The following is a 23,500-nucleotide window of genomic DNA, read 5'->3' on the forward strand; positions in this document are numbered from 1 at the left end:
AAGGATGTGGAGACTCAGACTAAGAGGGAAATTTAGGAATATATCAATAGTTAATGCACATAAACCAACAGAGGAAAAAGAGGATATAATTAAAGAACGGTACTATGAAGACTTGGAAAAAGTATGCTGTGCAGTACCTAAATATGACCTGATGCTAGTAATAGGAGATTTTAATGCAAAAATAGGGAGGAATGAACATCCATATGGAGTTTCTGGAAAATATTCACTACATGAAGAAAACAACGAGAATGGAGACTTACTATGCCAATTTGCAGCAAGGAATAATATGATTATTAAAAGTACCTGCTTTCCACACAAAAGGATCCAGCTGGGTGTTTGGAAGTCTGCAGCCAATGGAGTAGTTAATCTGCTTGACCATATTTTAGTGACTGCATGCCACTCCACGTCAGTTACAGATGTATGGAGCTGCAGAGGACCAAACTGTGATTCAGACCACTTTGTGATAAAATCAGTCTTGAGAGAGAAACTATCACTAACAAATGACAACAGAGTAGGAAAGGTGATGAAATGGAATACAGACAAACTGAACATCCCTGACTAAGTAAAAAAATACCAAGTAACACTAAGCAGAAAGTTGAGCAATGAAGAGACTGCAGTAGGAGTAGATGAAAGGTGGAACAGAATTGAAAAAGCCATTAAGGATGCTGCAGAGCAAATAATAGGCATAAGAAGGAATAGAAGAACCCAGGAATGGTTTGATGAAGATTGCAGGTCAGCAATAGATGAAAAGAACAGGGCAAGAACAAAAGTGCTATAGAGAGAAACCAGAAATAATGTGGAACAATATGGAGAATTAAGGAGAAGAGCTAACAGACTGTGCAAGAGAAAGAAAAGAGAGTGGAATAATAAGAAATTTCAAGAACTAGAAGAATTAAAGGAACAGAGTGAAATAAGAAAGTTCTATCATGCCACAGGCAAAATGAAGAATAGATTCCAACCAAAAACAATGGCGTGTTCCAGTAAAGATTGGAAAATGATAAGGGAGGAAAAACAGGTAATGGGAATATGGGCAAAGTATTTCAAAGATACATTAAGCACTAGCCTAGAAGATGAAGAGAGAGCTGCACAGGAGGAAAGAGTGGAGCTGGAAGTAGACAATGAAACCAATGAGGCAAGAATGCCAACACTATAAAAGGTCTCCCAGGCTATACGCAAGTCAAAAAACAATCGAGCCCATGGGGAAGACAGCATAATCGCTGAATTAATAAAAACTGGTGGTGAGGCTGTAATAAAGGAACTGCACACATTAATGTCAGATATTTGGGGAATAGAAACTATGCCAGATAATTGGAAAATTGGAATAATAATCCCCATTTATAAGAAAGGGGACAGAACAGCTGTGGAAACTATAGAGGTATAACACTCCTAAGTACAGCTTATAAGATTTTCACAAGTATATTAAACAAAAGGATACAGAAGTGTGCAGAAGGCATACTAAGGGAATATCAGTGTGGCTTTCAACCAGACAGAGGAACAACTGATCAAATATTTGTGATAAGACAAATGTTGGAAAAGTTCTGTGAATATGATATAGATCTACATTTCCTATTCATCGACCTTAAACAAGCCTTTGACAGTGTAAATCAGCAAGAACTATGCAGAGTACTGAAGAGAGTTGGTATAAGTGCTAAACTAATAAGACTAATCAGAATGACAATGACAGAGAGAAGAGAAAAAGTAAAGGTCCTTAGCAGAACAAGTGAAAGCTTTGACTTTAATAAAGGCGTGAAGCGAGGTGATAGTCTCCCTACTGTCCTATTCAATATAGCCCTGCATAGGTAGTAAATAAAATCAACAAAAGAGGCACCATATTTATGAAAACTAGCCAGATATGTGCATATGCTGATGACATTGCTATAATAAGAAGAAATACTAATACACTCCTAGAAACATACCAGGCAATGGAAACAAAAGCCTTAAAAATTGGTCTCATAGTAAATGAAGACAAAAGAAAATATATGGTAATGTCACAATCTGAGGCCAGAAGAACCCCTAATAACCTAAACATCAATGGGAAATGCTTCAAAGGAGTGTCCTCTTTTAACTACTTGGGAGCCCTAATAACAAATGATAACAGTATTGGAAAGGCTATGGGAAAGAATATGAGCAGGAAGCAGAGCTTAGATTGCAAATATGCAACTTTTCAAAAATAGTCTTGTTACAAAAAAACTAAACTGCTAATATATAATTCCCTAGTCCCCCCAGTTATCATGTACAGGTCAGAGGTATGGACATTGAGAGAATACGATAAAAATGCACTAAGAACCACTGAGCAGAAAATACTACACAAAATCTATGGGCCAATAAGGTAGGAAGATGGCTGGAGAATAAGCTACAATGCCGAATTACAAGAGTTAATACAAGGCAGGGACATAGTAAAATTTGTGAAATCACAGCAAATACAATGGCTAGGACACTTGGAGAGAATTGCAGAAGATAGAATTCCAAAGAAAATGATGAAAAGTATGATCCATTCAGCTATGTGAAAAGGGAGACCTAGAAGAAGATGCATTGATGAGGTAATAATGGATATCACCAGCATGGGAGTCCAGGGATAGAAAAGAGCAGCAAATAACTGAGAAGGGTGGAGGAAGAAGCTAAGGCTCACCAAGGGCTGTAGCACTACTGAAGAAGAGAAGAAGAAGATATATTTTTTGACTTCTGGAAACATTTGATTTGTATGACACTTTGATGATGCAGTTATCTATAATGAAATACAGTCTGAAAGAAGCTGCACAAATGTTCAGTCAGATCTTGATAAGATTACAAAGTGGTGCAAATAATGGAAACTTGCTTTAAATGTTCAGAGATATAAAATTGTACACTTTACAAAATGAAAAAGAAGTAGATCCTGTGACTACATCATCAGTCAACTTATACAAATACCTCGATGCAACAATTTGTGGAGTTATGAAACAGGTTGATCACTTAGGCCCAGTAATTGGCAACGTTGCTAACAGACTTTGGTTAATGCAAAATCTACAAAGGAGAGAGTTCAAAAAAAGTCAGTAAGAACCCTGGGTCAGGGGAAACAAATTACTGGATGGGGTGAGAAGGAAGTACTGATTGTCAGGGACTGCAACAGACAAGCTTTGAAAACCTGAGAGCCTAAAGATGGAAGATAAGCAAGACAGAGATTACTAATAAAACATCATGCCTGAGTTAATAATAGCAGAAAGCTAAATGCATTGTATATGGTAGAGGTATTGGGGGGGAGGGGGGAGAATAGACAAGTCAGAAAATAAAAGATATAGAAAATAGAAAACTGAAAGGGATTGAAGAAAGGAATAGTTACTGAGAAGAAATGCTGAAACTGAAGAAATTAACATACATTAAGGCCTAGTGGGTGGCAAGAACCATGGGCATGGTTGTAACACCAGTTCCCATCTGCAGAGTTCTAAGAAACTGATGTCTGGGGAACATCCAGATAGCATGTGTCGTGAAACAGGCACCGAGGTCATGACTGTCATCTTGTAGAGCATGTCCTGCAACAGGATATTATGTATTTGCCCATATACACTCTCTGTCTAGAAAGCTGAAGTGTCAGTGGGAAAAAAATTTCAAACAATGAGGACATTCACACAGAAGTTTTTGAATTTCTCTGTTAACACAAGGAGTAGATTTCTATCATTCCAGAAGTGGACTATTGGTAGAACACACTGACTGTTGTTTACAGAGACTTTGTAACTATGGTAAAAAACAATGTCATGTGTCTGTGTCAGTTTGAAGTGTAGTCAGCTTTCAATAAAATTTACTTAGTGTGCCATAAGAATGTGTAACTTAGCATTTCAAGCCCCTGAATGTAGGTGCATATGCAGTTTCATAAGTGTTGTATGTAGGATGGAAACATAATACTTGAAATTCTTTGGTGGAGCAGTGTATAAAATAAGGAAAAAGCAAACAATCATCTTGCCATGCTGAGGGGAGTGTGTATTCAGATCTCTGTGAGGATTGTTGGTGAATTTGTGTACTACTCCTGGGAAAAAAGCTAGTGCTCAAAAGCTAGCGTGAATGCTGCCTCCTGTTACATGTTATGTGCTCCAGACATCAATGCACTATATGTGAGTGATCACCTTTTCTTTATTTCATGTATTGCCCCAGACATAATACTTGGATATTCATTGACTTTTGATGTGGATACACACCTGACAAGCCATATGATATTGTCTCGAGCTACTAATACTTTCGTACTACCAAGTTCACACCCTGTGTCTGTTTATGCCATTGTTTCATTTTGCTGCAGTCACAATCCAGCCACCACACTGGCTATACAAATAGTAAATTTCTGTTTATGTTGTGAATGAAATATTTATTTTTGTGTTAATGGAATGGTGTTTTTATGCTCACCACATGGGTCATGCTCACATGGTATTTGAGAGAGTGGTTTACTTACACCAACATACAAAACTGCATCGAGAGTGCTGGAATGGAAATTTATTAGCTGCATGTCATGACTTAACAATTCAGAGTGGCTCTTAACATCTAGCTGTGCTTGAAAATCACAAAATTTCAGTTACACTAAATATTTTCAGTAGCCATAAATGGAGTGACTAAATTTGTACTTGAATAAGTTAGTTTTACATACAAAAGAACAAAATAGATGTGCAGTACTTCTAATTGTTTATTTCCAGGATTACAACGAGTTTCATCTTCCTCAAATGCATTAAATCTTATAGGAGTTGAGTGCAAGTACAACATCACTTTTCTTGTGTGCACAGTCTTACTCAGAGCTGTCTGTGCAGTCTGAGCTATCTTCAGCATCTTCCACATTTTGTTCAGCCATCGGCACACACACACCTTGAGAACCACACTCCAAGCCTGGACTACACATTGTGTTTTCAGGAATGAATTTGCGGCAGATTTCTCCCTCCTCTGTCCAGAAAAAAGACAAATATGTAAATTTATTTGTAATAATAGATTACTACTCATCACCTAGAGGAGGCACTGAGTGACAGACAGTCACATAAAGATGAACATTAATGAAACTGACAAACTGCAGGGATGGATTCCTGACTAGAAATGGAGGAACAAAGGTCCTATGAACATGTGTCCAAAATTGGACACTGTGTGTGCAATGATAACAAATCATCCCAGATCACAGTTCAGAGCTTCATTGCATCCATGTCACAACAGATGGTCAAAGTGGCCTCCGTGGAATTGCAGGTGATAGGAACAGTAGCAGTTGTCATGCAGAACTAATAAAATTGAACTTTGGCGTACACCTTGTAGGTGGGGCACTTGTCAGGAGATTCTACTAGGGAAATTCTTAATATCCTGTAGAATCTGGTCTCCAAATCTGGCATGCAGACAGTTCACAGCCTCCCTTCATCTGTATCAAAGGATCCATGAGCACACAAACACCCAAAAGGGTCAATTGAAGGCATAAAGTTGGTAATAAGTCCACGATTGTACTGTGTCACTTTATCTGTAAAGGTCTGTCTCAATGACACAAATTATTTGTGTGATCAAGACAGATCTTTACAAGTAAAGTGCCCAAAAAGGACTTGAAATGTTGTGTGATGTGGTTGGTGTCTGTGAGGCTCCTTGTTTTGGTATAGCTGTGCTTCCTCTCAATCATTTCTGTCTGCTTGACCACACACAAACACTATCTCAGTTTGTTCCCAACATGAATACCAGACCATTCTGCTACACTGTGTCAGTCACACAGCCTGCAACACACAAGGAACACACTGCAGGTGGTTGGCTGATTTGGAGGAAGGGAGAAAAAAGTGAGGTCATCATCCCATCAGATTAGGGAAGGATGGGGAAGGAAGTCAGCCATGCCCTTGTAAAGGAACCATCCCAGCATTTGCCTGAAGAGATTTAAGGAAATTGCAGAAAACCTAAATCAGGATGACTGGACATGGGTTTGAACCGTCATCCTCCCAAATGCTTGTCTAGTCTGCTAACTTCTGGTGCACCTCACTCAGTACTGCATGTGGTCAGAGGGGCTCTCATTCATCAGCACCATCTAATGTGGCAACAGCGTATTTCCAGACACATATTCGTAGGACCCTTTTTTCCTCCATTTCTAGTCAGTGATCCATCTCTGCAGTTTGTCAGTTTTGTTAATGTTCCCCGTGTATTTATAAGTAAGTGTGTGTGTGTGTGTGTGTGTGTGTGTGTGTGTGTGTGTGTGTGTGTGTGTGTGTGTGTGCATGTACACACATGCTTATGCGTATGTATGAGTGTGTCTAAGGAAGGACTTTTTCCATAGCTTAATCCTACTTTAAATGTAACGGGTGGCACTGAAAAAAGTAGCCCATATAAGTATAAAGAAAAATGCAGTGAAATTACAGAACTTAAGAGCTAAAATGGACTTCTCATTTATTTAAAATGCAAAATACAGAGAAAAATAAATTTTTAGGAGATTATGAAACCTGCAACATCAGTACACAACTGTGCATGTCTAAGCATATTCAGATACTCCCTGCATAAAGTTTGGATATCGATGGTGGCAACTTCATGGCTGATGTTGTCTTTCAGTTCTTGTATTGTGTGTGGATTTGTTACAGACACCTTGCTCTTAAAGGGAAAAAAAAAATCACATATTAGATCTGGCAAATGTGGTGGCCATAAATTCTGCTGTCAGTTTGTTCCTCAGAGAAGACATCATGGACTTGTTCCAGGGATATCTTAGACATGTGGTATGTTGCACCATCTTGCTAGGAGAAGCAGTATTGTCTTTCATATTCAGTTAGTTGGGCACAAAATGTATCTACAGTTTCCATATATGCAACAAACACCACACCAAGTGCCAATTTTTTCATCATGGAGTGGCTGCTGACGCACAATATTAGGGTTCTCCATTGCCCAGTATCTTGTGTCCTGTCAATTCACATGACTGGAAAGATGAAACCATGCTTCATCCCTCATGATGTAATGGAAAGGGTGTAACAAAATAACACTGATGTTATTCAAAAGCCATGTGCAGTGATCTACATATTCCTGAATATCATTCTCCCACAATTGCTGCACAATCATCACATGATATGGCTTTAAATTAAGACTTTTCTGTATCTGCTGGCAACTCTTCCTACTCTCATGTGCCTCTTGGGCAAAGTAATGTGTAGACTTCTTTGGACTCTGAATAATTCTCCAGCAAATGCCTACAATAACTTCTGGTGTATAAACTGAAGGAATTCTTTGTTGTTTTACATTTTGCAGAGATCTATATGTGCACCAATTTGTATACAGACTCTGTATAGCTCTGTCTGCTGGCAGCCATCTATCCAGACAGCTGACCCCAAAAATTTCATGAGTTTCCTTAATCAAACCTGTTTTAACGTACACTTCCACACTTTCAATTTTTTCTTCTATTGAGAAAGTTATTTTGCAGACCGTGAGGAGGAACATCCAATGTCACTGATTAAATAAACTGAAATGCTGAGAGAAGAATGCTAACAGTTGATTATTGCTGTCAATTGTTGTAGCTGTTTATTTCAGAAGTCGAAATATTGCATTTGCATGCAAAGGGGAGGCAGGCTACTTTTAACTGTGCTACCCTGTACTTTAAATGTACTTGTCTGCCATTTAACACCTCCTCTATGTGCTGAAGAACAATCTGACGTCTTCCATTATGTTTATTCCATTCCACATTTTTGATTGTTTAATTACAGTCATATATATGAAGACCTTAATCAGATAACCAACATCAGAGAATCAGTGAATTCCTTAATTCAGATGTATATGGATGCTTGACTAAAAATCTGGACCATGCCCACTGTTGTCATTTTTGAGTTATGCATTGCTTTTTGCAGCCAAAAAAGAGATCTGCCACAGGAAAAAATTGACCAAGTCCTGGTGTGTATTTCCTCACCACCTGTTGACAGTCAGTGTACTTCTAATAAATGGGAGCTCTTTGTTCAGTTATACAGGGTAGCCAAAATAAAAGAGGCCTCATGTCATACAGACAATTCACTGATCTATTGTAAATACAGAATACAGAGTAGTAAATTGCTATTACAGCAACATTTGAACATTCAGTAAATCAGTAGTTCATAGGAGGTACTGAAAATGTTCACCATAAACTTTGATGCACAATTCAGCATGTCTCAACATGTTTCTGGAGACTTGCCAATTCATTTGGTGTGATTTCAACAATCACATTGTGAATGTTTGTTTTCAGCTCTTCAATGAATGTGGGTTGTTACTGTAGACTTTACTCTTCAAATTATCCCAGAAATAAAAATCACAGGTAGACAGATGGGGCCTAAATCTGTGGAAATTATACATTCTTCTCCAACAGCTTCATGGACGTATGACACTGAAAACCATGAAGCATGCAGCATAGCTTCATCTTGCTGGAAAAATGCATACTTCATTTTTCCTCAGTCGCTGTGTTATAAATTGTTGCTAAATTCTGTTACATACGCTTCGAAGTTCACAGTGTTGTTACAGAAATCCTGACCTACAACCTGTTGGTCTGAACTGCACACCAAACACCTAATTTCAAATCATGCAGAGGTACCTCAAAGAGTTCCCTGGGATTGTCTGTTGACAAGTAGCATGTATTTTGAGAATTCACATACCCATTAAGGTGAAACTATGCTTAGTATGATTTTAAGTAAAGATTTGAATCCTTCAGCAACATGCATGAGTAACCATTTTCAATAGTGTTGTCACTGTGTGTAAACTGTAATTTTAATGCTTGCATCACGCTTACTTTGTATGCTGACATATGTAACAGTTTCAACATGTTTTGATATGACATTCATTGAATGCTTAGTTGGGAGGATAGATGTCTAATCAATTTCTGTGGATTTTTTACCATAGTTTTGTGAGCACATTCAATATTTTCCAGTGAACAAACTTTCTTTACATGGTTACATTTAGCATTAATGACTGAACCTGTTGCTCTAAATTTAGTGATCAATTTCTGCAGAGTCTTCTTGCAGGAGCAGCAGTCTCTGAATATTTTATCATGAACTTTTCATTTAATGTATTAAATGAATTACACACAAAAAAGTTTCAACAATAAGCACTCTTTGTTCAACTGAAAAAGGCATTCCACAGAACTGTATTCACAACAAGCTTCAAACTCACTACTGACACAGCGTTGATCTCTAAATTGCTGCTTGATCTCAACTGACATCATGTGATCCCTCTTGAGTACTGCCCTAGTGTTAAGAAATAACACCCAGATACTTCACATATCATGTTCAGAATAACGTGGGGGCTCTTTTATCTTGGCCACTCTTTATAATGGACCATGTCTACTGTTGTCGAACATAGCAGACTGTGATATTGCATTGGGGAATCCTTTTGTAATGTCCACTTTTGTTGTGGAGTACTTACTTCATTTCTATGGTATATTTTTAATGTAACATTCTGCAAATGGATTATCTGAAACAAAAATAGGATTTATTCCAAATAATATTTATTTGCTCCAAAAAGTAATTTCAAAAGTAGCCCTAATGTTCTCAAAGTAACATCAATTTATAAAAAACAGGAGTTTTAAATTTTAATGTGATGGTTGGTTTTGATTTTGATTTTCACAGATGTATCTAATGATAGGCTTTATGGTTGAAAGTTGAATTCTCATGACAGGTTTGGCATCAAGTCTGTTTTGGTATGTATGTTCTCTCAACACATAATCTGTAAATTGTAAAAGTACTAACACGGACTCTTGCAAAAGTTGGGCATATTGACCTTTTAAGCTTCAACAGAAATCCACTACCAACATCAATTAAAAAATTTCTTCCTGTGATGAAAGAGATACTGGTTTCATTTTCTTCTGCTGCTGTGATCATGCATCGACAATAACTGGGTTTCTAATTCATAGTTTATTTTAATTTTTAATCTGCTGTTCATCTGGAAAATGGGCTTAGTCTGAATGGCCTGCTACAATCACACCTTGCGCTGTTGGTACCAGATGCCTGAGTTCGACATTTACAAGGGTTTCTAATAATTACAGCTTTATTTACAGTCAGTGTTGCATTCATATCAACTATCCAAATTAGTAAGAGGAAGCAGGGTTTGTTGTCATTGAATTTTTTTAATTTTGTAAACTTGTTAACTGTTATTGCTTGATTGCAATTTATTTTCTCAAATCTTACAAGAAAAAGCATGTAAGTTTTGCAGCACTCCTGAGTGATCCTCACAAAATCCCCGGGTTCCACAGAACACAATTTAAGAAATGGTGAATTAGTAAATATAAAAAATGTATAACATATCTGAGCATACCAAGTAGTAAGTTAACATCAAACAGTGGAAAATCCAGTATGGAATGTAACAATGTTATGAAAAGAATAGTTGCTACTCACCATGCTGAGTCGCAGATAGGCACAAGAAAAAGATTGTCAGAAAGTTAGCTTTCAGCTAACAAGGCATTTGCAAACACAGACATAATGTCTTATGGGATAACAGCAATCAGTGATTTTATAATGTTACTTAAAATCCATTTTGATTGCAAATTTTTTATTCATATGACCGGTTTTGGTTCATTCAGAACCATCTTCAGATCTGATATTTCAGTTACAGGAGTAACCTGTCCAAATCCAGTTCCGCCGCCCAAGCCCGGTAAGATTGATGGGGCTGTTTCCGACACCGGTAGAACGCCACACGGGCGGCAAAGACGTGGGTGTTTTTTCGGTAATAGTTAGACAATAAGTCACACATTTCTTGGAAGGACAGAGAGGCAGGTTCCCGCAGAGGGGCTAACTGAGATAGGAGCTGATAGATCCATGGGGAAATCCAAGATAGAAATAACGACTTACACATAGGAGTGTCGACAACGCCGAAAGCCAAGAAGTGTTGCCACAAACACTTCTCATAATCCTCCCAATCTTCAGCGGCCACGTTGTAAGGAGGGAATGGAGGCGGAGAAGAGGAAGACAGACGATGAGTAAGCAACGTCGACAACGCCTGAATAGCAGCCGTCAGCTGTGTTTGTTGTTCAATGAGCGCTTGCATAAGCTGTTCCATGTCTGCCCCATCATGAACACACAAATCCACAATGCAGTGAAAATATCCCATCCTCATTGCCAAAAAGTGATATAACCTTTAATCACCAATAATTGCGTAGATATTCAAACACACTCACTTAGAAACAATAGCTCGTTACATGATAACAACTCAGTATCTCTTATTTGACTGCCGTGCTGTGACATGCAGCCGGCGCTGTTCATAGCTAGGTGGCGCTCCCGTGCTCAGCCGAGTTGCGGAGCGCCTCTATCACTGTTTGCGCGTACTGTCATGGCAGCACTGTTAAATGTCGTGGCACTGTCACAACACTTTTCCCCCCTTGAAAAAAAAACACTCACTTCCTTGGAGACATGGACAGTGCGGAGACATCCATGGTCTCTTGTAAGGCCCCAAGAAGATCCCGCGGCGAGACACGAGAGTATGGTCGAAAACGTCCAGGACGGGAGCTCGTGCGTGGAACATGCCTCCTGGACGAGATGATGGGTGAAAACTCCGGAGCAGCATCCATAGGTTTTGTGGACCTGGGGGTGTGCTCCAGTGAGATGGGTCCCGGAGAAGGCGGCGTCGCGACTGGGGCCAGTTCCGGCGTACTCAGAAGCGGTAGCAACATCGGCTGCATCAACACGTACGGCAGATCGGCAGCAGCGACAGGACTGGCTGCTCGGGCTGGTGGAGACGAAGGAAGGGGCGGTGACACTGGCGTTGCCACCACTTGTGGGCGCATCTGGGCATAATGGCGAACAACCATGCCGTCGTCCATACGTATTTCACAAAGCCGGCGGCCACGAAGAGCCTGTACCACCCCTGGAATCCATTTAGGGCAAGATCCATACCCTCGTGCCCACATGTCAGCACCCACCGAGTATTTTCCCACACTAGGGGACACAGCACAGGGCCTGACAGGGTGAAGCAGGTGCAGTAGAGTGCACGGTTGGCGGCCATGCAAGAGTTCAGCAGGACTGTGATCACCCAGAGGCGTGAAGCGATAAGAACTCAGAAACTGCAGCGGAGTGTCATCTGTGGAAAAATCACTAAGGAATTTTTTCATCTAGCTTTTGAAACTGCGGACAAGGCGCTCAAGCTCCCCATTTGATTGCGGATGGAAGGGCGGTGCTGTAACATGATGAATCCCTTGTCCAGTACAAAAATCACAGAAGGCCTGCGAAGAGAACTGAGGGCCATTGTCCGTGACGATTGTGGATGGAAGACCTTCTAGCGCAAAGATTTTGAACAAAGCCAGCGTCGTTGCCGCAGTGGTGGGCAACGGACATCGAACAAGAAACAGAAACTTTGAGAAGGCGTCGATCAACAGTAGCCAATAAGTACCGAGGAAGGGGCCAGCAAAGTCAGCGTGCACCCGTTCCCAGGGTTGCACAGGATCAGGCCACAGAGAGGGCATAGTACGAGGTGCAGTCTGTTGTTGAGCACACTGACCACACGCAGCAACCATGTGGGTGATGTCCTAATCAATACCGGGCCAATAAACATGCCTGCAGGCCAGGGACTTAGTCCGAGAAATACCCCAATGGCCTTCATGGAACAGTTTGAGAACATCTTTGTGAAGAGAGGTGGGCACCACGACCCATGGAGATGCGCCATCCATGGCCAGAAGAACAACACCATCACAAACAGACAGACAAAGGCACAAGGCATGATAGTTGCGAAGGGGATCCAATGCCCGGCCCTTGGTCCTGTCCAGCCAACCCCGTTGAACAAAACCGATCACCTGACACAGGACCAGGTCCCGCGCAGTAGCTGACATGACCTGCAAACCTGTAAGTGGAAAACCCTCGACTGCACGACATTCTTCCTCATCAATGTGGAAACAGAGTAGTTCATCACGATCACCAATAATTGCGTGGATATTCAAACACACTCACTTAGAAACAATAGCTCGTTACATGATAACAACTCAGTATCTCTTATTCGACTGCCGTGCCGTGACATGCGGCCGGCACCGTTCGTAGCTAGGTGGCGCTCCCGTGCTCAGCCGAGTTGCGGAGCGCCTCTATCACTGTTTGCGCATACTGTCATGGCGGCACTGTTAAATGTCGTGCCACTGTCCCAACGGCTACATCACATAAAAAAAAAAAAAAAAAAAAACGTGCATGTGAAAGTTGATGGATTTGGACAGGTTACTCCTGTAACTGAAATATCAGATCTGAAGATGGTTCTGAATGAACCGAAACCAGTCATATGAATAAAAAATTTGCAAACAAGATGGATTTTAAGTAACACAACAAGGCATTCATGGAAAACAGATGAAACACACACACACACACACACACACACACACACACACACACACACACACACACACACACACACACACACAGAATATTTGAATAGCAAATTGCAGCTGATCAAGGAATGAGGTTACAGATGTTTTAATTAAGATTGTAATAGTTCCATGTTTAAAAAATTCATACTCTCATAATCAGTGTGTGCAGAAGGGGTGGGTAACAAAAGAGAGACCCAGAAATGCAGAGAATTAAGCTTCTCCAGATTTATTTCTTTTTCAGTCTCAATTTATTAAAGATGTTAATTTATACTGACATGTCACCAAGGTAAATCCACTACTGCAGATGAGCATATGTATGAAATTGAAATTCTACAGACAATTACATATGTGGACTGGAATTCATGACTTTGGGAGTGAGGAGTCATCAGTGTTTATATTTTATGAGAGGGACAGACAAAATTTGGTCATGCATAATTTTCCTCACAATTGAATAATGGCATGATGGCTATTGTAACATTTTTCTGGCAGTTGCCGAGGATTAAAGAGGAATTTAAAAATTGCTATATTAGGATGTTATCTTGTTACAGTGGATTGCATGTAAGAAGGTGGCTTCATGCTGCATCCTCTGAAGAGAGGGAAGGAGAATGCTTTGCAACATTGCCGGTGTTTTCTCTGGCTGTGTCCCATGACTCACACTCCAGCCACTGCTTAGCATGCTAACTGGGAAAATAGAGAGGAGTGCTGCAATGGGTCACTGTGACTGCTTCTGATTCTGCCTAGCAGAATTTATGAAGTCAGAAAACTAATGCTATCAGTTCTTAACATAATACTTCTTGTGTTTGCTTTATGCCATCAATAATTAACACTGTAGTGGCTAAGTACCCTCACTACACTCAAACTAACATGAAAATCAATGCTGATGAGGGGATTGTACAAACCTAACCTCAGTAATTTGAATCATACTAAAAGGGTGTGTGTAGGGCATGACAGGGACTTCAATGTATGTTGACAGTAAGACACAGCTTTCCACTATTTTCAAGAAAATCGAGTTTGAAAATTTTAGATGTGCTTATACACTTTCTATGATCATCAGTATGTAAGGATCCCACAGATGAGTGAGTAAGAGCTTGGTTTGATAAGTGTGAGGTCTGTGGATCAAATCTTGCTGCTGGCACTACTGCTTTTTGTGAGCTATCTGCACCAGCATCTGGTACATGGTTTGATATCAGGGGTATGCCATGAAGTTGTGTGATGACTGACAACTATTTATGAATGAAAATCAAGTTTGTTTTGCAACAGACACTTTGAAAAATGAAGCACATGCAAAAATTTGCCAGTCATTACATGTGATATACATGACTATAATTATTGTTTTCCATGTTTGTACAATCAGTGTCTTCCTGATTCTTGCCCTGCTCTGTAGGTCCCACATTATACTTGTCATAAATGTAGATACAATAATACAAGTAAAAAGACTATCCTGAAAGTTGTCATGTACCCTTATTTTATTTCCAATTTCCTTTTTTCAGGATAAAGTTTATGAAAATAATAAATGAATGAAGGAATATTGATAATTTGCATGGTCATATTGAAGTTACCTGGTAATGAAAAAAAAAAAAAAAAAAAAAAAAAAAAAAAAAAAAAAAAATAAACTGAAAGCAGTGAGATTCAATCCAGGACACTCACTTTTATAAAACCAAGCCCTGACTTACTCACCTGCAGACTCCTTGAGGATGCTGTCAATATGAATGAAATTGGTGAGGAAAAGTTTGTATGGTGCCCTTGTAAATTTCCTACATGTGCCCCCATGTGCATGCTACAGGCAGAAGAGGCAGAATGATATTATTGCCTAGATCATCATGTGTTACACTTTTCCTCACCATTGTGCATTGCCCAATCCCTTGCCTTCTCAGGTGCACATCACTACAGCAAAGAGGCAAATAGAATAGGGCAGCAGTTTATGGGAACAAGTCACAGTTTTCTACAAATTCAAGTGGATTTCGCTGATATATAGCTGGTGTGTTTCATGAAAGATATTTATTTTCATATTGCTGGATGGCATTTATTGTCAAAAGTGAAGAATAAAAATTTAAGGTGGTGAGATTGCTGACTTTGTGTCATATGCTGAGTGTATTAACTAGTTTATCAGTCACAGAAAGAAGGCTACTGAGGGACATTAACTACTATAGCTGCACACTGCAAACATCCAGTGTTAATGAAATTCAAATAATGTGCAGGGGACACTGAAGATTAGAAAAATGTGTACATTGCGAGATGGAAGGAGAGCAATTCTCTCTGGCATGCCAGAACCTGTGGTGTTCTATGCAGGAGGAAAAATCACAGATGCAAAGCTAAGAAAAGCCTTAATAAATAGCTCCCTTACATACTCCCTGTGTATCATACCTCCTAGCTGAACCTATTATACGATTATAGACCTGATGAAGAAGACAAGTGACACAGACCTGAAGATGAAGATGAGCAGAAGGGCAACTCAAGTGCAGGTAAAGAAGGAGAAGCTGTGGTTAGGTAAATGTTTGGGTATGCTGTCAATTTGATAGATTTGCCCCAAAAGTTTATGCAGTGAAAGTCTACAATGTAAATATGGTCCATTTTTCCTCAAAATCCCTGTTACAGTACAATAAGTGTCTAAACATTTTTTTGTTCTGATAAAGTAATCCCTGGAAGGCAAATTTTACTGTAAGTGTAATTTTATAAAGTTAATTATATTCTATGAAATATAATAAAATGATACATTTGTCTGTGCTATTTGTTAATTTGCAATAAATAAACAAAAGTATATAAGTGTGTTTTTTTTCAGAATGTAGTCATGGCCCATAATTTGTAGCATCCATTTTTTGTATGTATGATTACTATTGCACGCAATTTAAAAATGAAGACACTGTTTTTTTTCTGCATACTCTTATTTACTAATGAGCTATGGACTCAGTTTCTGAGTGCACTAAACTTATAGAGATAGTATGTTCACAATATGGGACAATGTTTTAAGAATTGTAAATGCTGTTGGCTATAGAACATCCTGTGGAGACATTTCCCTTCAACAACCTTGGCATTTGATATCTGTTTCTAAGTATAAAATCATTAATGTCCTATGTTATTACAAACATTTTTCTCTCAAAAATGTGGACAATAGTAAAGCATGTACATTTTAAGCCCAATACATGGTGGGATGTTATTGTTTTCTTCTTCTTTTCTGGTCACATGAGCATTTCACAATGCCATTACCTGTCTCAACCAATGAGTGGGTATCTTCAGACTGTCAGTAGATAAAAAAGGAATACAAGGGATCATTGTATACTCCATAAAATCTATCCGAGTAATTATCTACTATAGAAAAGGATAAAATCTTGCAGCTGGCAGCATGTCCCTTTGGGCAAAATGTTTTTCTTTTTCTATCTTTTTCTTTTTCTATCTTTATGTAGCTAATTACTTGGTACATTTTATATATTATAAGATGATTATTTGTATATCCTTTTTATTTTCTGACAATCCAGAGACCCCATCTAACTGGCTGAAACCAGTAATAGCACATTGAAATATGACTGTGGTTAAGTAAAAAAATACAAAAATAAAAGATACAGTACAGATCTAATATTAACTAAAAGTATCCTAAAAAATTAAGAGTTTCTTTGATGATATACTTCATCAAACTAGAAGGAGTTGCCAAAAAAATTCTTTAATTCAGTCTTGAACTCCATCACCTTCCTCATATGACATTTAATTTGCTCTAATTAGCACGTTGTTAAATACATAGGATGTCCCAGGAGGAAAGGTCAATAGTCAGGGACATGACACAAAAAAGTCTTGTAAACATGGTCTCTAAAACACATACCTTAATACAATAGGCACTACTGCAACTTCAATGCTGCAAAACAAATCCCTTCTACTTCAAGCTCTGTGATTTCCATATTTTGGGGGCTGGTAGTATGGACCAAAACAAGAAAAAAATAAACAGCAAATATGGGTTCTAAGAGCTATGAGCACTTGTTCATCTTCACTATTGTGAAATATATCTGTTCTACTGAACAACTGGTCACATTATAGAGCCCATGTACGTTAGACAATTTTTTCTTGTTTTGGTTGATACTACCTACTCTCAAAATATGGAAAGCAGAGAACTTGCTGTAGAAGAGGTTTGTTTCACAGTATCAAAGATGAAAAAATGCTCTGTGTTCTTAAGGTATGCATGTTTCTTATACTTTTCTACTTCAAATAATCATTCCTGCAATAGCCCTGAATACTGACCATTCATCCTGCAACACCCAGTACATGTATTCTTGTACTTCTCTCCTTTGTGTACTAATTCTAAGCTGTTGAATTCTTTGCAGAAGATGCTTTTGGTCCTAGTGTTATATTCATGTTTTGCTCTCTACTTTTCAGAAAAATACAGTATTGGTAATGTCAAAGAAATCAATGAATATGTATGTACTGTGAAACATCTGCCAAATTACCATTATTTTTGATTATGTCTCTGCAGGATATTCTAGACATAAAACAAAATATAGGTCTTTTTACTGTATTCTGATAACACTGTCCCTCTAGATTGAAAAAAAAATACCCCTGTAGATAATAAAAGACTACAGTACTCACTCAAGTATATCCAGCATACATCACAACAGCCACAGTTCTTGATGACTCCTGAGGGACAGTAGGATGGTAAAGTGGGGCAGGGCTCATCACACATATTTGGCAGGCACTGCACAATGCCACCATGTGGATGATGATGGCCAAACTTGTCATCGGCCAGAGCGAGGCAGGCAACTGACAGAACTAGGCACACATGTCTGAGGAACATCTGCAAGCATAGCAAGGAATGGGCAGTCATAGTACAACAGGTGTCAATTAACTCATTCATGTATGTGTTAAGAAGATCCCATCAAGAAAGAGAACCTTCAGAGATGTAGAATGAGTCAAATAATATGTCAGTCAAAGATGAGGACATCATAGAAAGTGGACCGGTATGCCATATTAACTATAAACTGTCTGTTGCCTAATGCTGTCCACACTTAACCCATCTAAATTCAGTAAATTAGTATCAAAGCTACTACTTTAAAAAAAAGCTGCATCATGCTGTTGGCTGCTTACTGCACAGCTGCTGTTTATATGCTATTAGTAACTTAATATTTACCTGATTGCAATTCTATGTTTCAAAGAAAATATATTTTTATCTGTAAATACTGACTCCTTTTTACACTATGTTACTATCTAGAAGTAACTGGATAAATAAAAAACTTCTACCCAAGTGGCAGCAGAAGAATACACTTATAAAAAGGTATTAGAGTCTACAAGCTTTTGGAGCCAGTGGCTCCTTCTTCTGGCAGAAGCATTGAAGGGGAAGGGAGAGAGGTGAAGGAAAAATACTGGTGAGGTTTAGGGAAAGGTTAGAGTTTGGAAAAGTTGCCCAGAACCCTGGATTAGGGGAGGCTTACTGGATGGGTTGAGTAGGAAAGACTGATTGTTGGAGACTCCATCAGTCAATATTTGAATACCTGAGAGCTTAAAGGTGGAAGACAGGATAATATGCAATAATATTAAAGACAGATATTACTGTTAAAACATTGTGCATGAGTTAATAATAGCAGAAAGCTAAGTGCTTTGTATGTGATAGAGGTGGGAGGGGTACAACTAAAAATAGATGTGTCAGAAAATGAAAGATGTAGAAAACTAAAAGGGAGTGAAGGAAAGAATAGTTACTGGGAAGAAATGCTGATACCAAACAATCAGTCTTTCCTTCTCATCCCATCTGTTAAGTAAGTCTCCCCTGACATGGGGTTCTGAGTGACTTTTCCAAACTTCACCCCTTTTCCTAAAACTCACCAGTCCTTTTGCTTCACCCCTCTTCATTCCCTGTTCAGCCCTTCTGGCAGAAGAAGGAGCCACTGGCTCTGAAAGTTTGCAAACTGCAAAACATTTTTACATGTGTGTCCTCCTGCCACTGCTTGGCGAATAGATTTTTTATTTGCCCAATTACTTATATTTTCAACAATTAGTTATTCTCATTGGTACATTACTATCTGTCATACAGATTTATTATAAACATTTCTACTTTGCCACATAGCTAACAGAACTTGTCAGTCCCAGAACCTAGGTATGCAGATAAAATGTAGAAAGAGGGGCTAATGAGGTATACTTTTTTTTTCTTTTCTTCTGGTAGGGATTCCCAATTTCTTTACATAAAAAGGGAACTCATCAAATATCTGTCCATCAGACTATGTAACTTTATTCTGGTTCCTAGACAAAAAAGCCAAGCCTACATGAAAATCATTTTTGTATCTTTTATTACAACTGTGAATATCAATGTTCATTTGAAATTGGTTTTTAGTATCAGCAACAAACATCATTAACAAGTTAATGTCTTGGGAAATGAGTCAAAGAATTCCAAGATCCTTAAAACAGTTTCCGTGACCTGCACAGTTATCTACTTTGTGCTATGTTTTTCATGCTCACTTCTGCTGAACAAACACTTCGTTTACTTTATTGACAATTATGAAAAGGATAGATAGAGTACTCACTATAAAAGACGATATGCTGAGTTGAAGTAAGGGACAAGGAAAAGACTGTTACACAATGACCTTTTGGCCAAAGCCTTCTTCAGAGAGAAAAAAAAGAAAGGAAACACACACACATTCATGCAAGAGGGCACACCTCATGCGCACATGACCATTGTCTCTAGTTGTTCTGGCCAGAGCAACTGGAGATAGTGGTTATCTGTACGTGAGTTATGCCTGCTTGTTTGAATGTGTGCCTGTTTTCTCTTCTTTTCTGAGGAAGGCTTTAGCTGAAGGCTCAGTGTGTAACAATCTTTTCACCATGCCTGTCTGCAACTTAGCATGTCATCTTTACAGAGAGTAGCAATCTACCCTTTTCATAATTGTTGATATTCCAAACTGGACTTTCCATTGTTTCACTTTATTTACTTCAGGAGCACTACCCCAGAAGATAATTATGTAAGACAACAGGAAGTGAAAATATCTGGCACAAGCAAACATTTTTGTCTTTAGGTCGGTACATGAGAGCTGATAAAATTCTGTCTGGCTTCCAACTGCATCAAATGATTTAAAATTCACAGGCTTTGACTGGATTCTCCTCAGGCATTGTCAAGTGCTGATTGGACAGTAGCCAAGAAGAGCTCAGTTGAAAGCTTCTGATTTTTAAACTAGGTGGATAGAAGCCCGAGAGAATTTCATCAGCATGTATCATTGTGGAATCATGCATTCATATACAATGAGAGATGCTTCTAAGGGCACAACACACAGAACTGAGCTGCTTCATTATTTTATCTACCTGTTGAATTTTTTTATTTTATTTTTATTTGTTTACATTTTAACTTGTTGTCCAGTGGACACCATATAGGAACTTGCCAGTGCCACAATTTTATTTTCTAGTACACAGCACGATAGGCCTACATGCAATGAATTCAGCACCTGATCCAGTGACATTTAGCACAAAATTTTAATTTTTGATTTTCACTTAAATCAAAAGGATGTTAAAGTGTCATTTATTTATGTATGAATGTGAAAATAAGTCTAGATGAGTTATTTTAATGTAAGTACTGTAATACCATAAATTTTGTCAAACATATTCTGTAATCTTGAAAAATCCAGTATTGTTAATTACTGTTATTATATTTTACTATTACTTATGGCATTAATTTTTAATTTAAAAGAATATGGTCAAAATTTCAACTGTTAATGATAAATACTCGAAGATAATTTTATTTCATTGCCAAGTATTATATTTGGATAATTAGGTATATCTAGATCCACTTTGCTTTTAGGATTGTGTACTGGAGTTCCTTGTATGTTACACTGTAATGTGCTTACCAACTGGGCATAGTGCATTGTGAAGAATGAATCTAGCAAGTGTTTATTAAAATGTTGATGAAGAAAATTAAATTTCTGTGGCTTTTCATTTAAAGTTTCTCGCAGAGGATATTATGAATCAAATGACATCTTTCATCAAACAGGAAATACTCCAAGAATACTGTTGCAAGTATTTGAAGAAGCTGTAATGGACATTATTCATAAAAAATAAGTAATATTCATAAAAATAAGTGAGAAATTCAATCATTAACACTCAGAGACCAATTAAAGTAGAAGTTCTAACCCTGATTTCTTTTTTTGCTTTTTAAGATACTGAAAGAATTCAACTGAACCATTGCACAGTGAAAAGTGAGGTTTGTCAAACACTAATTCAGTTTCAGATTTGTCATCAGGTTAGAACCCCAAGAGTATGTGCATAGTGTGTTTCATATAGTGTATTATCATTAATGTTTACTTTTGGTGATACCAGGTCATTAATGCTCATTTAAAATTGCATAATATGGATCTTTGTAAGATTAAGCTGGACTTAGAAAACTCAGAGCCCATTTAGGTGTCTGATTGTTTTTGCCAGGTGACAGTCTAGACTTGTGATTCTTGCGTGATGTTTCTGACTCTGTTTCTAAACACAAAAGTTGGAAACTTCCTGACAGATTAAAACTGTGTGCCGGACCGAGACTCAAACTATGGACTTTTGCCTTTCACGGGCAAGTGATCTACCAACTGAGCTACCCAAGCACGACTCCCACCCTGTCCTCACAGCTTTACTTCTGCCAGTATCTTGTCTCCTACCTTCCAAACTTTACAGAAGCTCTCCTGCGAACTGGTAAACTGTAAAGTTGGAAGGTAGGAGACGAGATACTGGCATAAGTAAAGCTGTCAGGATGGGGCATGAGTCATGCTTGGATAGCTCAGTTGGTAGACCACTTGCTCGCACAAGGAAAAGGTCCCTAGTTCAAGTCTCTGTCCGGCACACAGTTTTAATCTGCCAGGAAGTTTCATATCAGCACACACTCCACTGCAGAGTGAAAATATCATTATGGCACTAAAGTTGGACTTTGTTTCAGTTTTACCTCCAAGGACTCTCATGATTTTTACTACAAATTGGCACTTAGATTTTAGCGTTGTGTGTCAGATTGACTCTAATTAGGTGTGAGTAAGTCGGCAATTTATTCTGCTTTAATAATTAGCATTGAATATATTTGAGGATTTCAAGCAGTTTTAAATTTATTAAATTTTATACAGTGAGCTTAACCTGCTGCTATACTGGGGGTTTGAGTCACTTTTAATCACTTACTGAAATAGTTGTTGCTGCCAGTATTTGAGTTTATGTGAAAATTTTAAAGACAATAAACTTTTATTAGTGAAAATTTAAATATTAGAGAAGTGGATCATAATTTCATGTAATTTGCACCTGTACAATGCCCAGTGATTAACTAATTGTCTTACTGTTTAATTGCATCAGCAACAATTTGACGTAATTTTTTCAATTATAATATGCATGGGAAAGGGAAGCTGACTTAAGACCCCCAGTGAAGATGAGAACCATCATATTTAATTTACAGCCAACTACATATTTCTTTCCCTGTACCATCACAAGGTCTTGTTTGGCAAATGATGTGCTTCCAAATCTGAAGCAGTATATTGATGAATCTGCTAAGATCTCTTACAGGCTTCTGAGATATAAGTTTGATATGTGGAAAGCAGGATTCGTTATTAACCCTGATGATTTTTGTTATATGGGCATTACACCATGGTGCAAGGCATGCTTCTGTGCATTAAGTTTCATCTCCTATTGTTGGAGATCTCATCACAGGCTATAAAGACTCAAATAGCAATTTCCTGGACCATAGCTAAGTAACAAGACATTACTGGGCAGGAATAATCACAGGTAAAGATGGACAGTGCAATACATACATAATAGAGGTGGAGTGATATGTTTCTAATGAAAAAGGCATAGATTTCACCTCATGGAAAATAGGATAACAAACATAAACAATATTCATGTTTGAGACAGGTCAGACTGTCAATTTAAAGGTAAGAAATGTGCCCCCCTTGGGCACTAATTCACAGTATTCACCTGTTGAGGAGTCCTTGGGGATATTGGCCCACTCCTCTTTTGGGGTGGTTTTCAATTCTTGCACAGTTTGAGAAAGGGATGTCTCCAAGATTAGGAGATTAAGTGTTAGACACAGAAATGTGCTCATGACCCCAGCTTAATGCTCATGCAACTAAAATGTCTATGAGTTCAAATACAAGCCATGAAATCCTGCATTGCATGATGAATTTTCTTAGTTAGAGAATTTTTAGGATCTGTGTTGCATACCTCAGTCCACTCACAAACCATTCCCTGTTTTTGACTGAGATCTGGTGGTGCTACATTAGGCAAGACTTAAAGTGTGGGGACAGGTGTTGATTTTAGCCTACCTGTGACAGTTATCCTTATGTAGATTGTCATGTCAGCTGAAAATTT

General features: G+C 38.4%; 1 protein-coding gene across 1 annotated transcript in view; it reads right to left on the minus strand.

The window, feature by feature from the left end:
• Positions 1–4,624: 4,624 nt before the first annotated feature.
• Positions 4,625–23,500, minus strand: part of LOC124717154 — a 76,602-nt gene continuing 57,726 nt past the window's right edge. The window contains exons 3-4 of the mRNA XM_047243912.1: positions 17,798–18,002; positions 4,625–4,893 (exon numbers count right to left, since the gene is read on the minus strand). Coding sequence (XP_047099868.1) covers positions 4,742–4,893; positions 17,798–18,002 — 357 coding nt within the window. The 3' untranslated portion in view covers positions 4,625–4,741. The remainder of the gene's footprint in view (positions 4,894–17,797; positions 18,003–23,500) is intronic.

This window comes from Schistocerca piceifrons, chromosome 9 (genome assembly GCF_021461385.2).
Source record: "Schistocerca piceifrons isolate TAMUIC-IGC-003096 chromosome 9, iqSchPice1.1, whole genome shotgun sequence".
NCBI lineage: Eukaryota > Metazoa > Arthropoda > Insecta > Orthoptera > Acrididae > Schistocerca > Schistocerca piceifrons.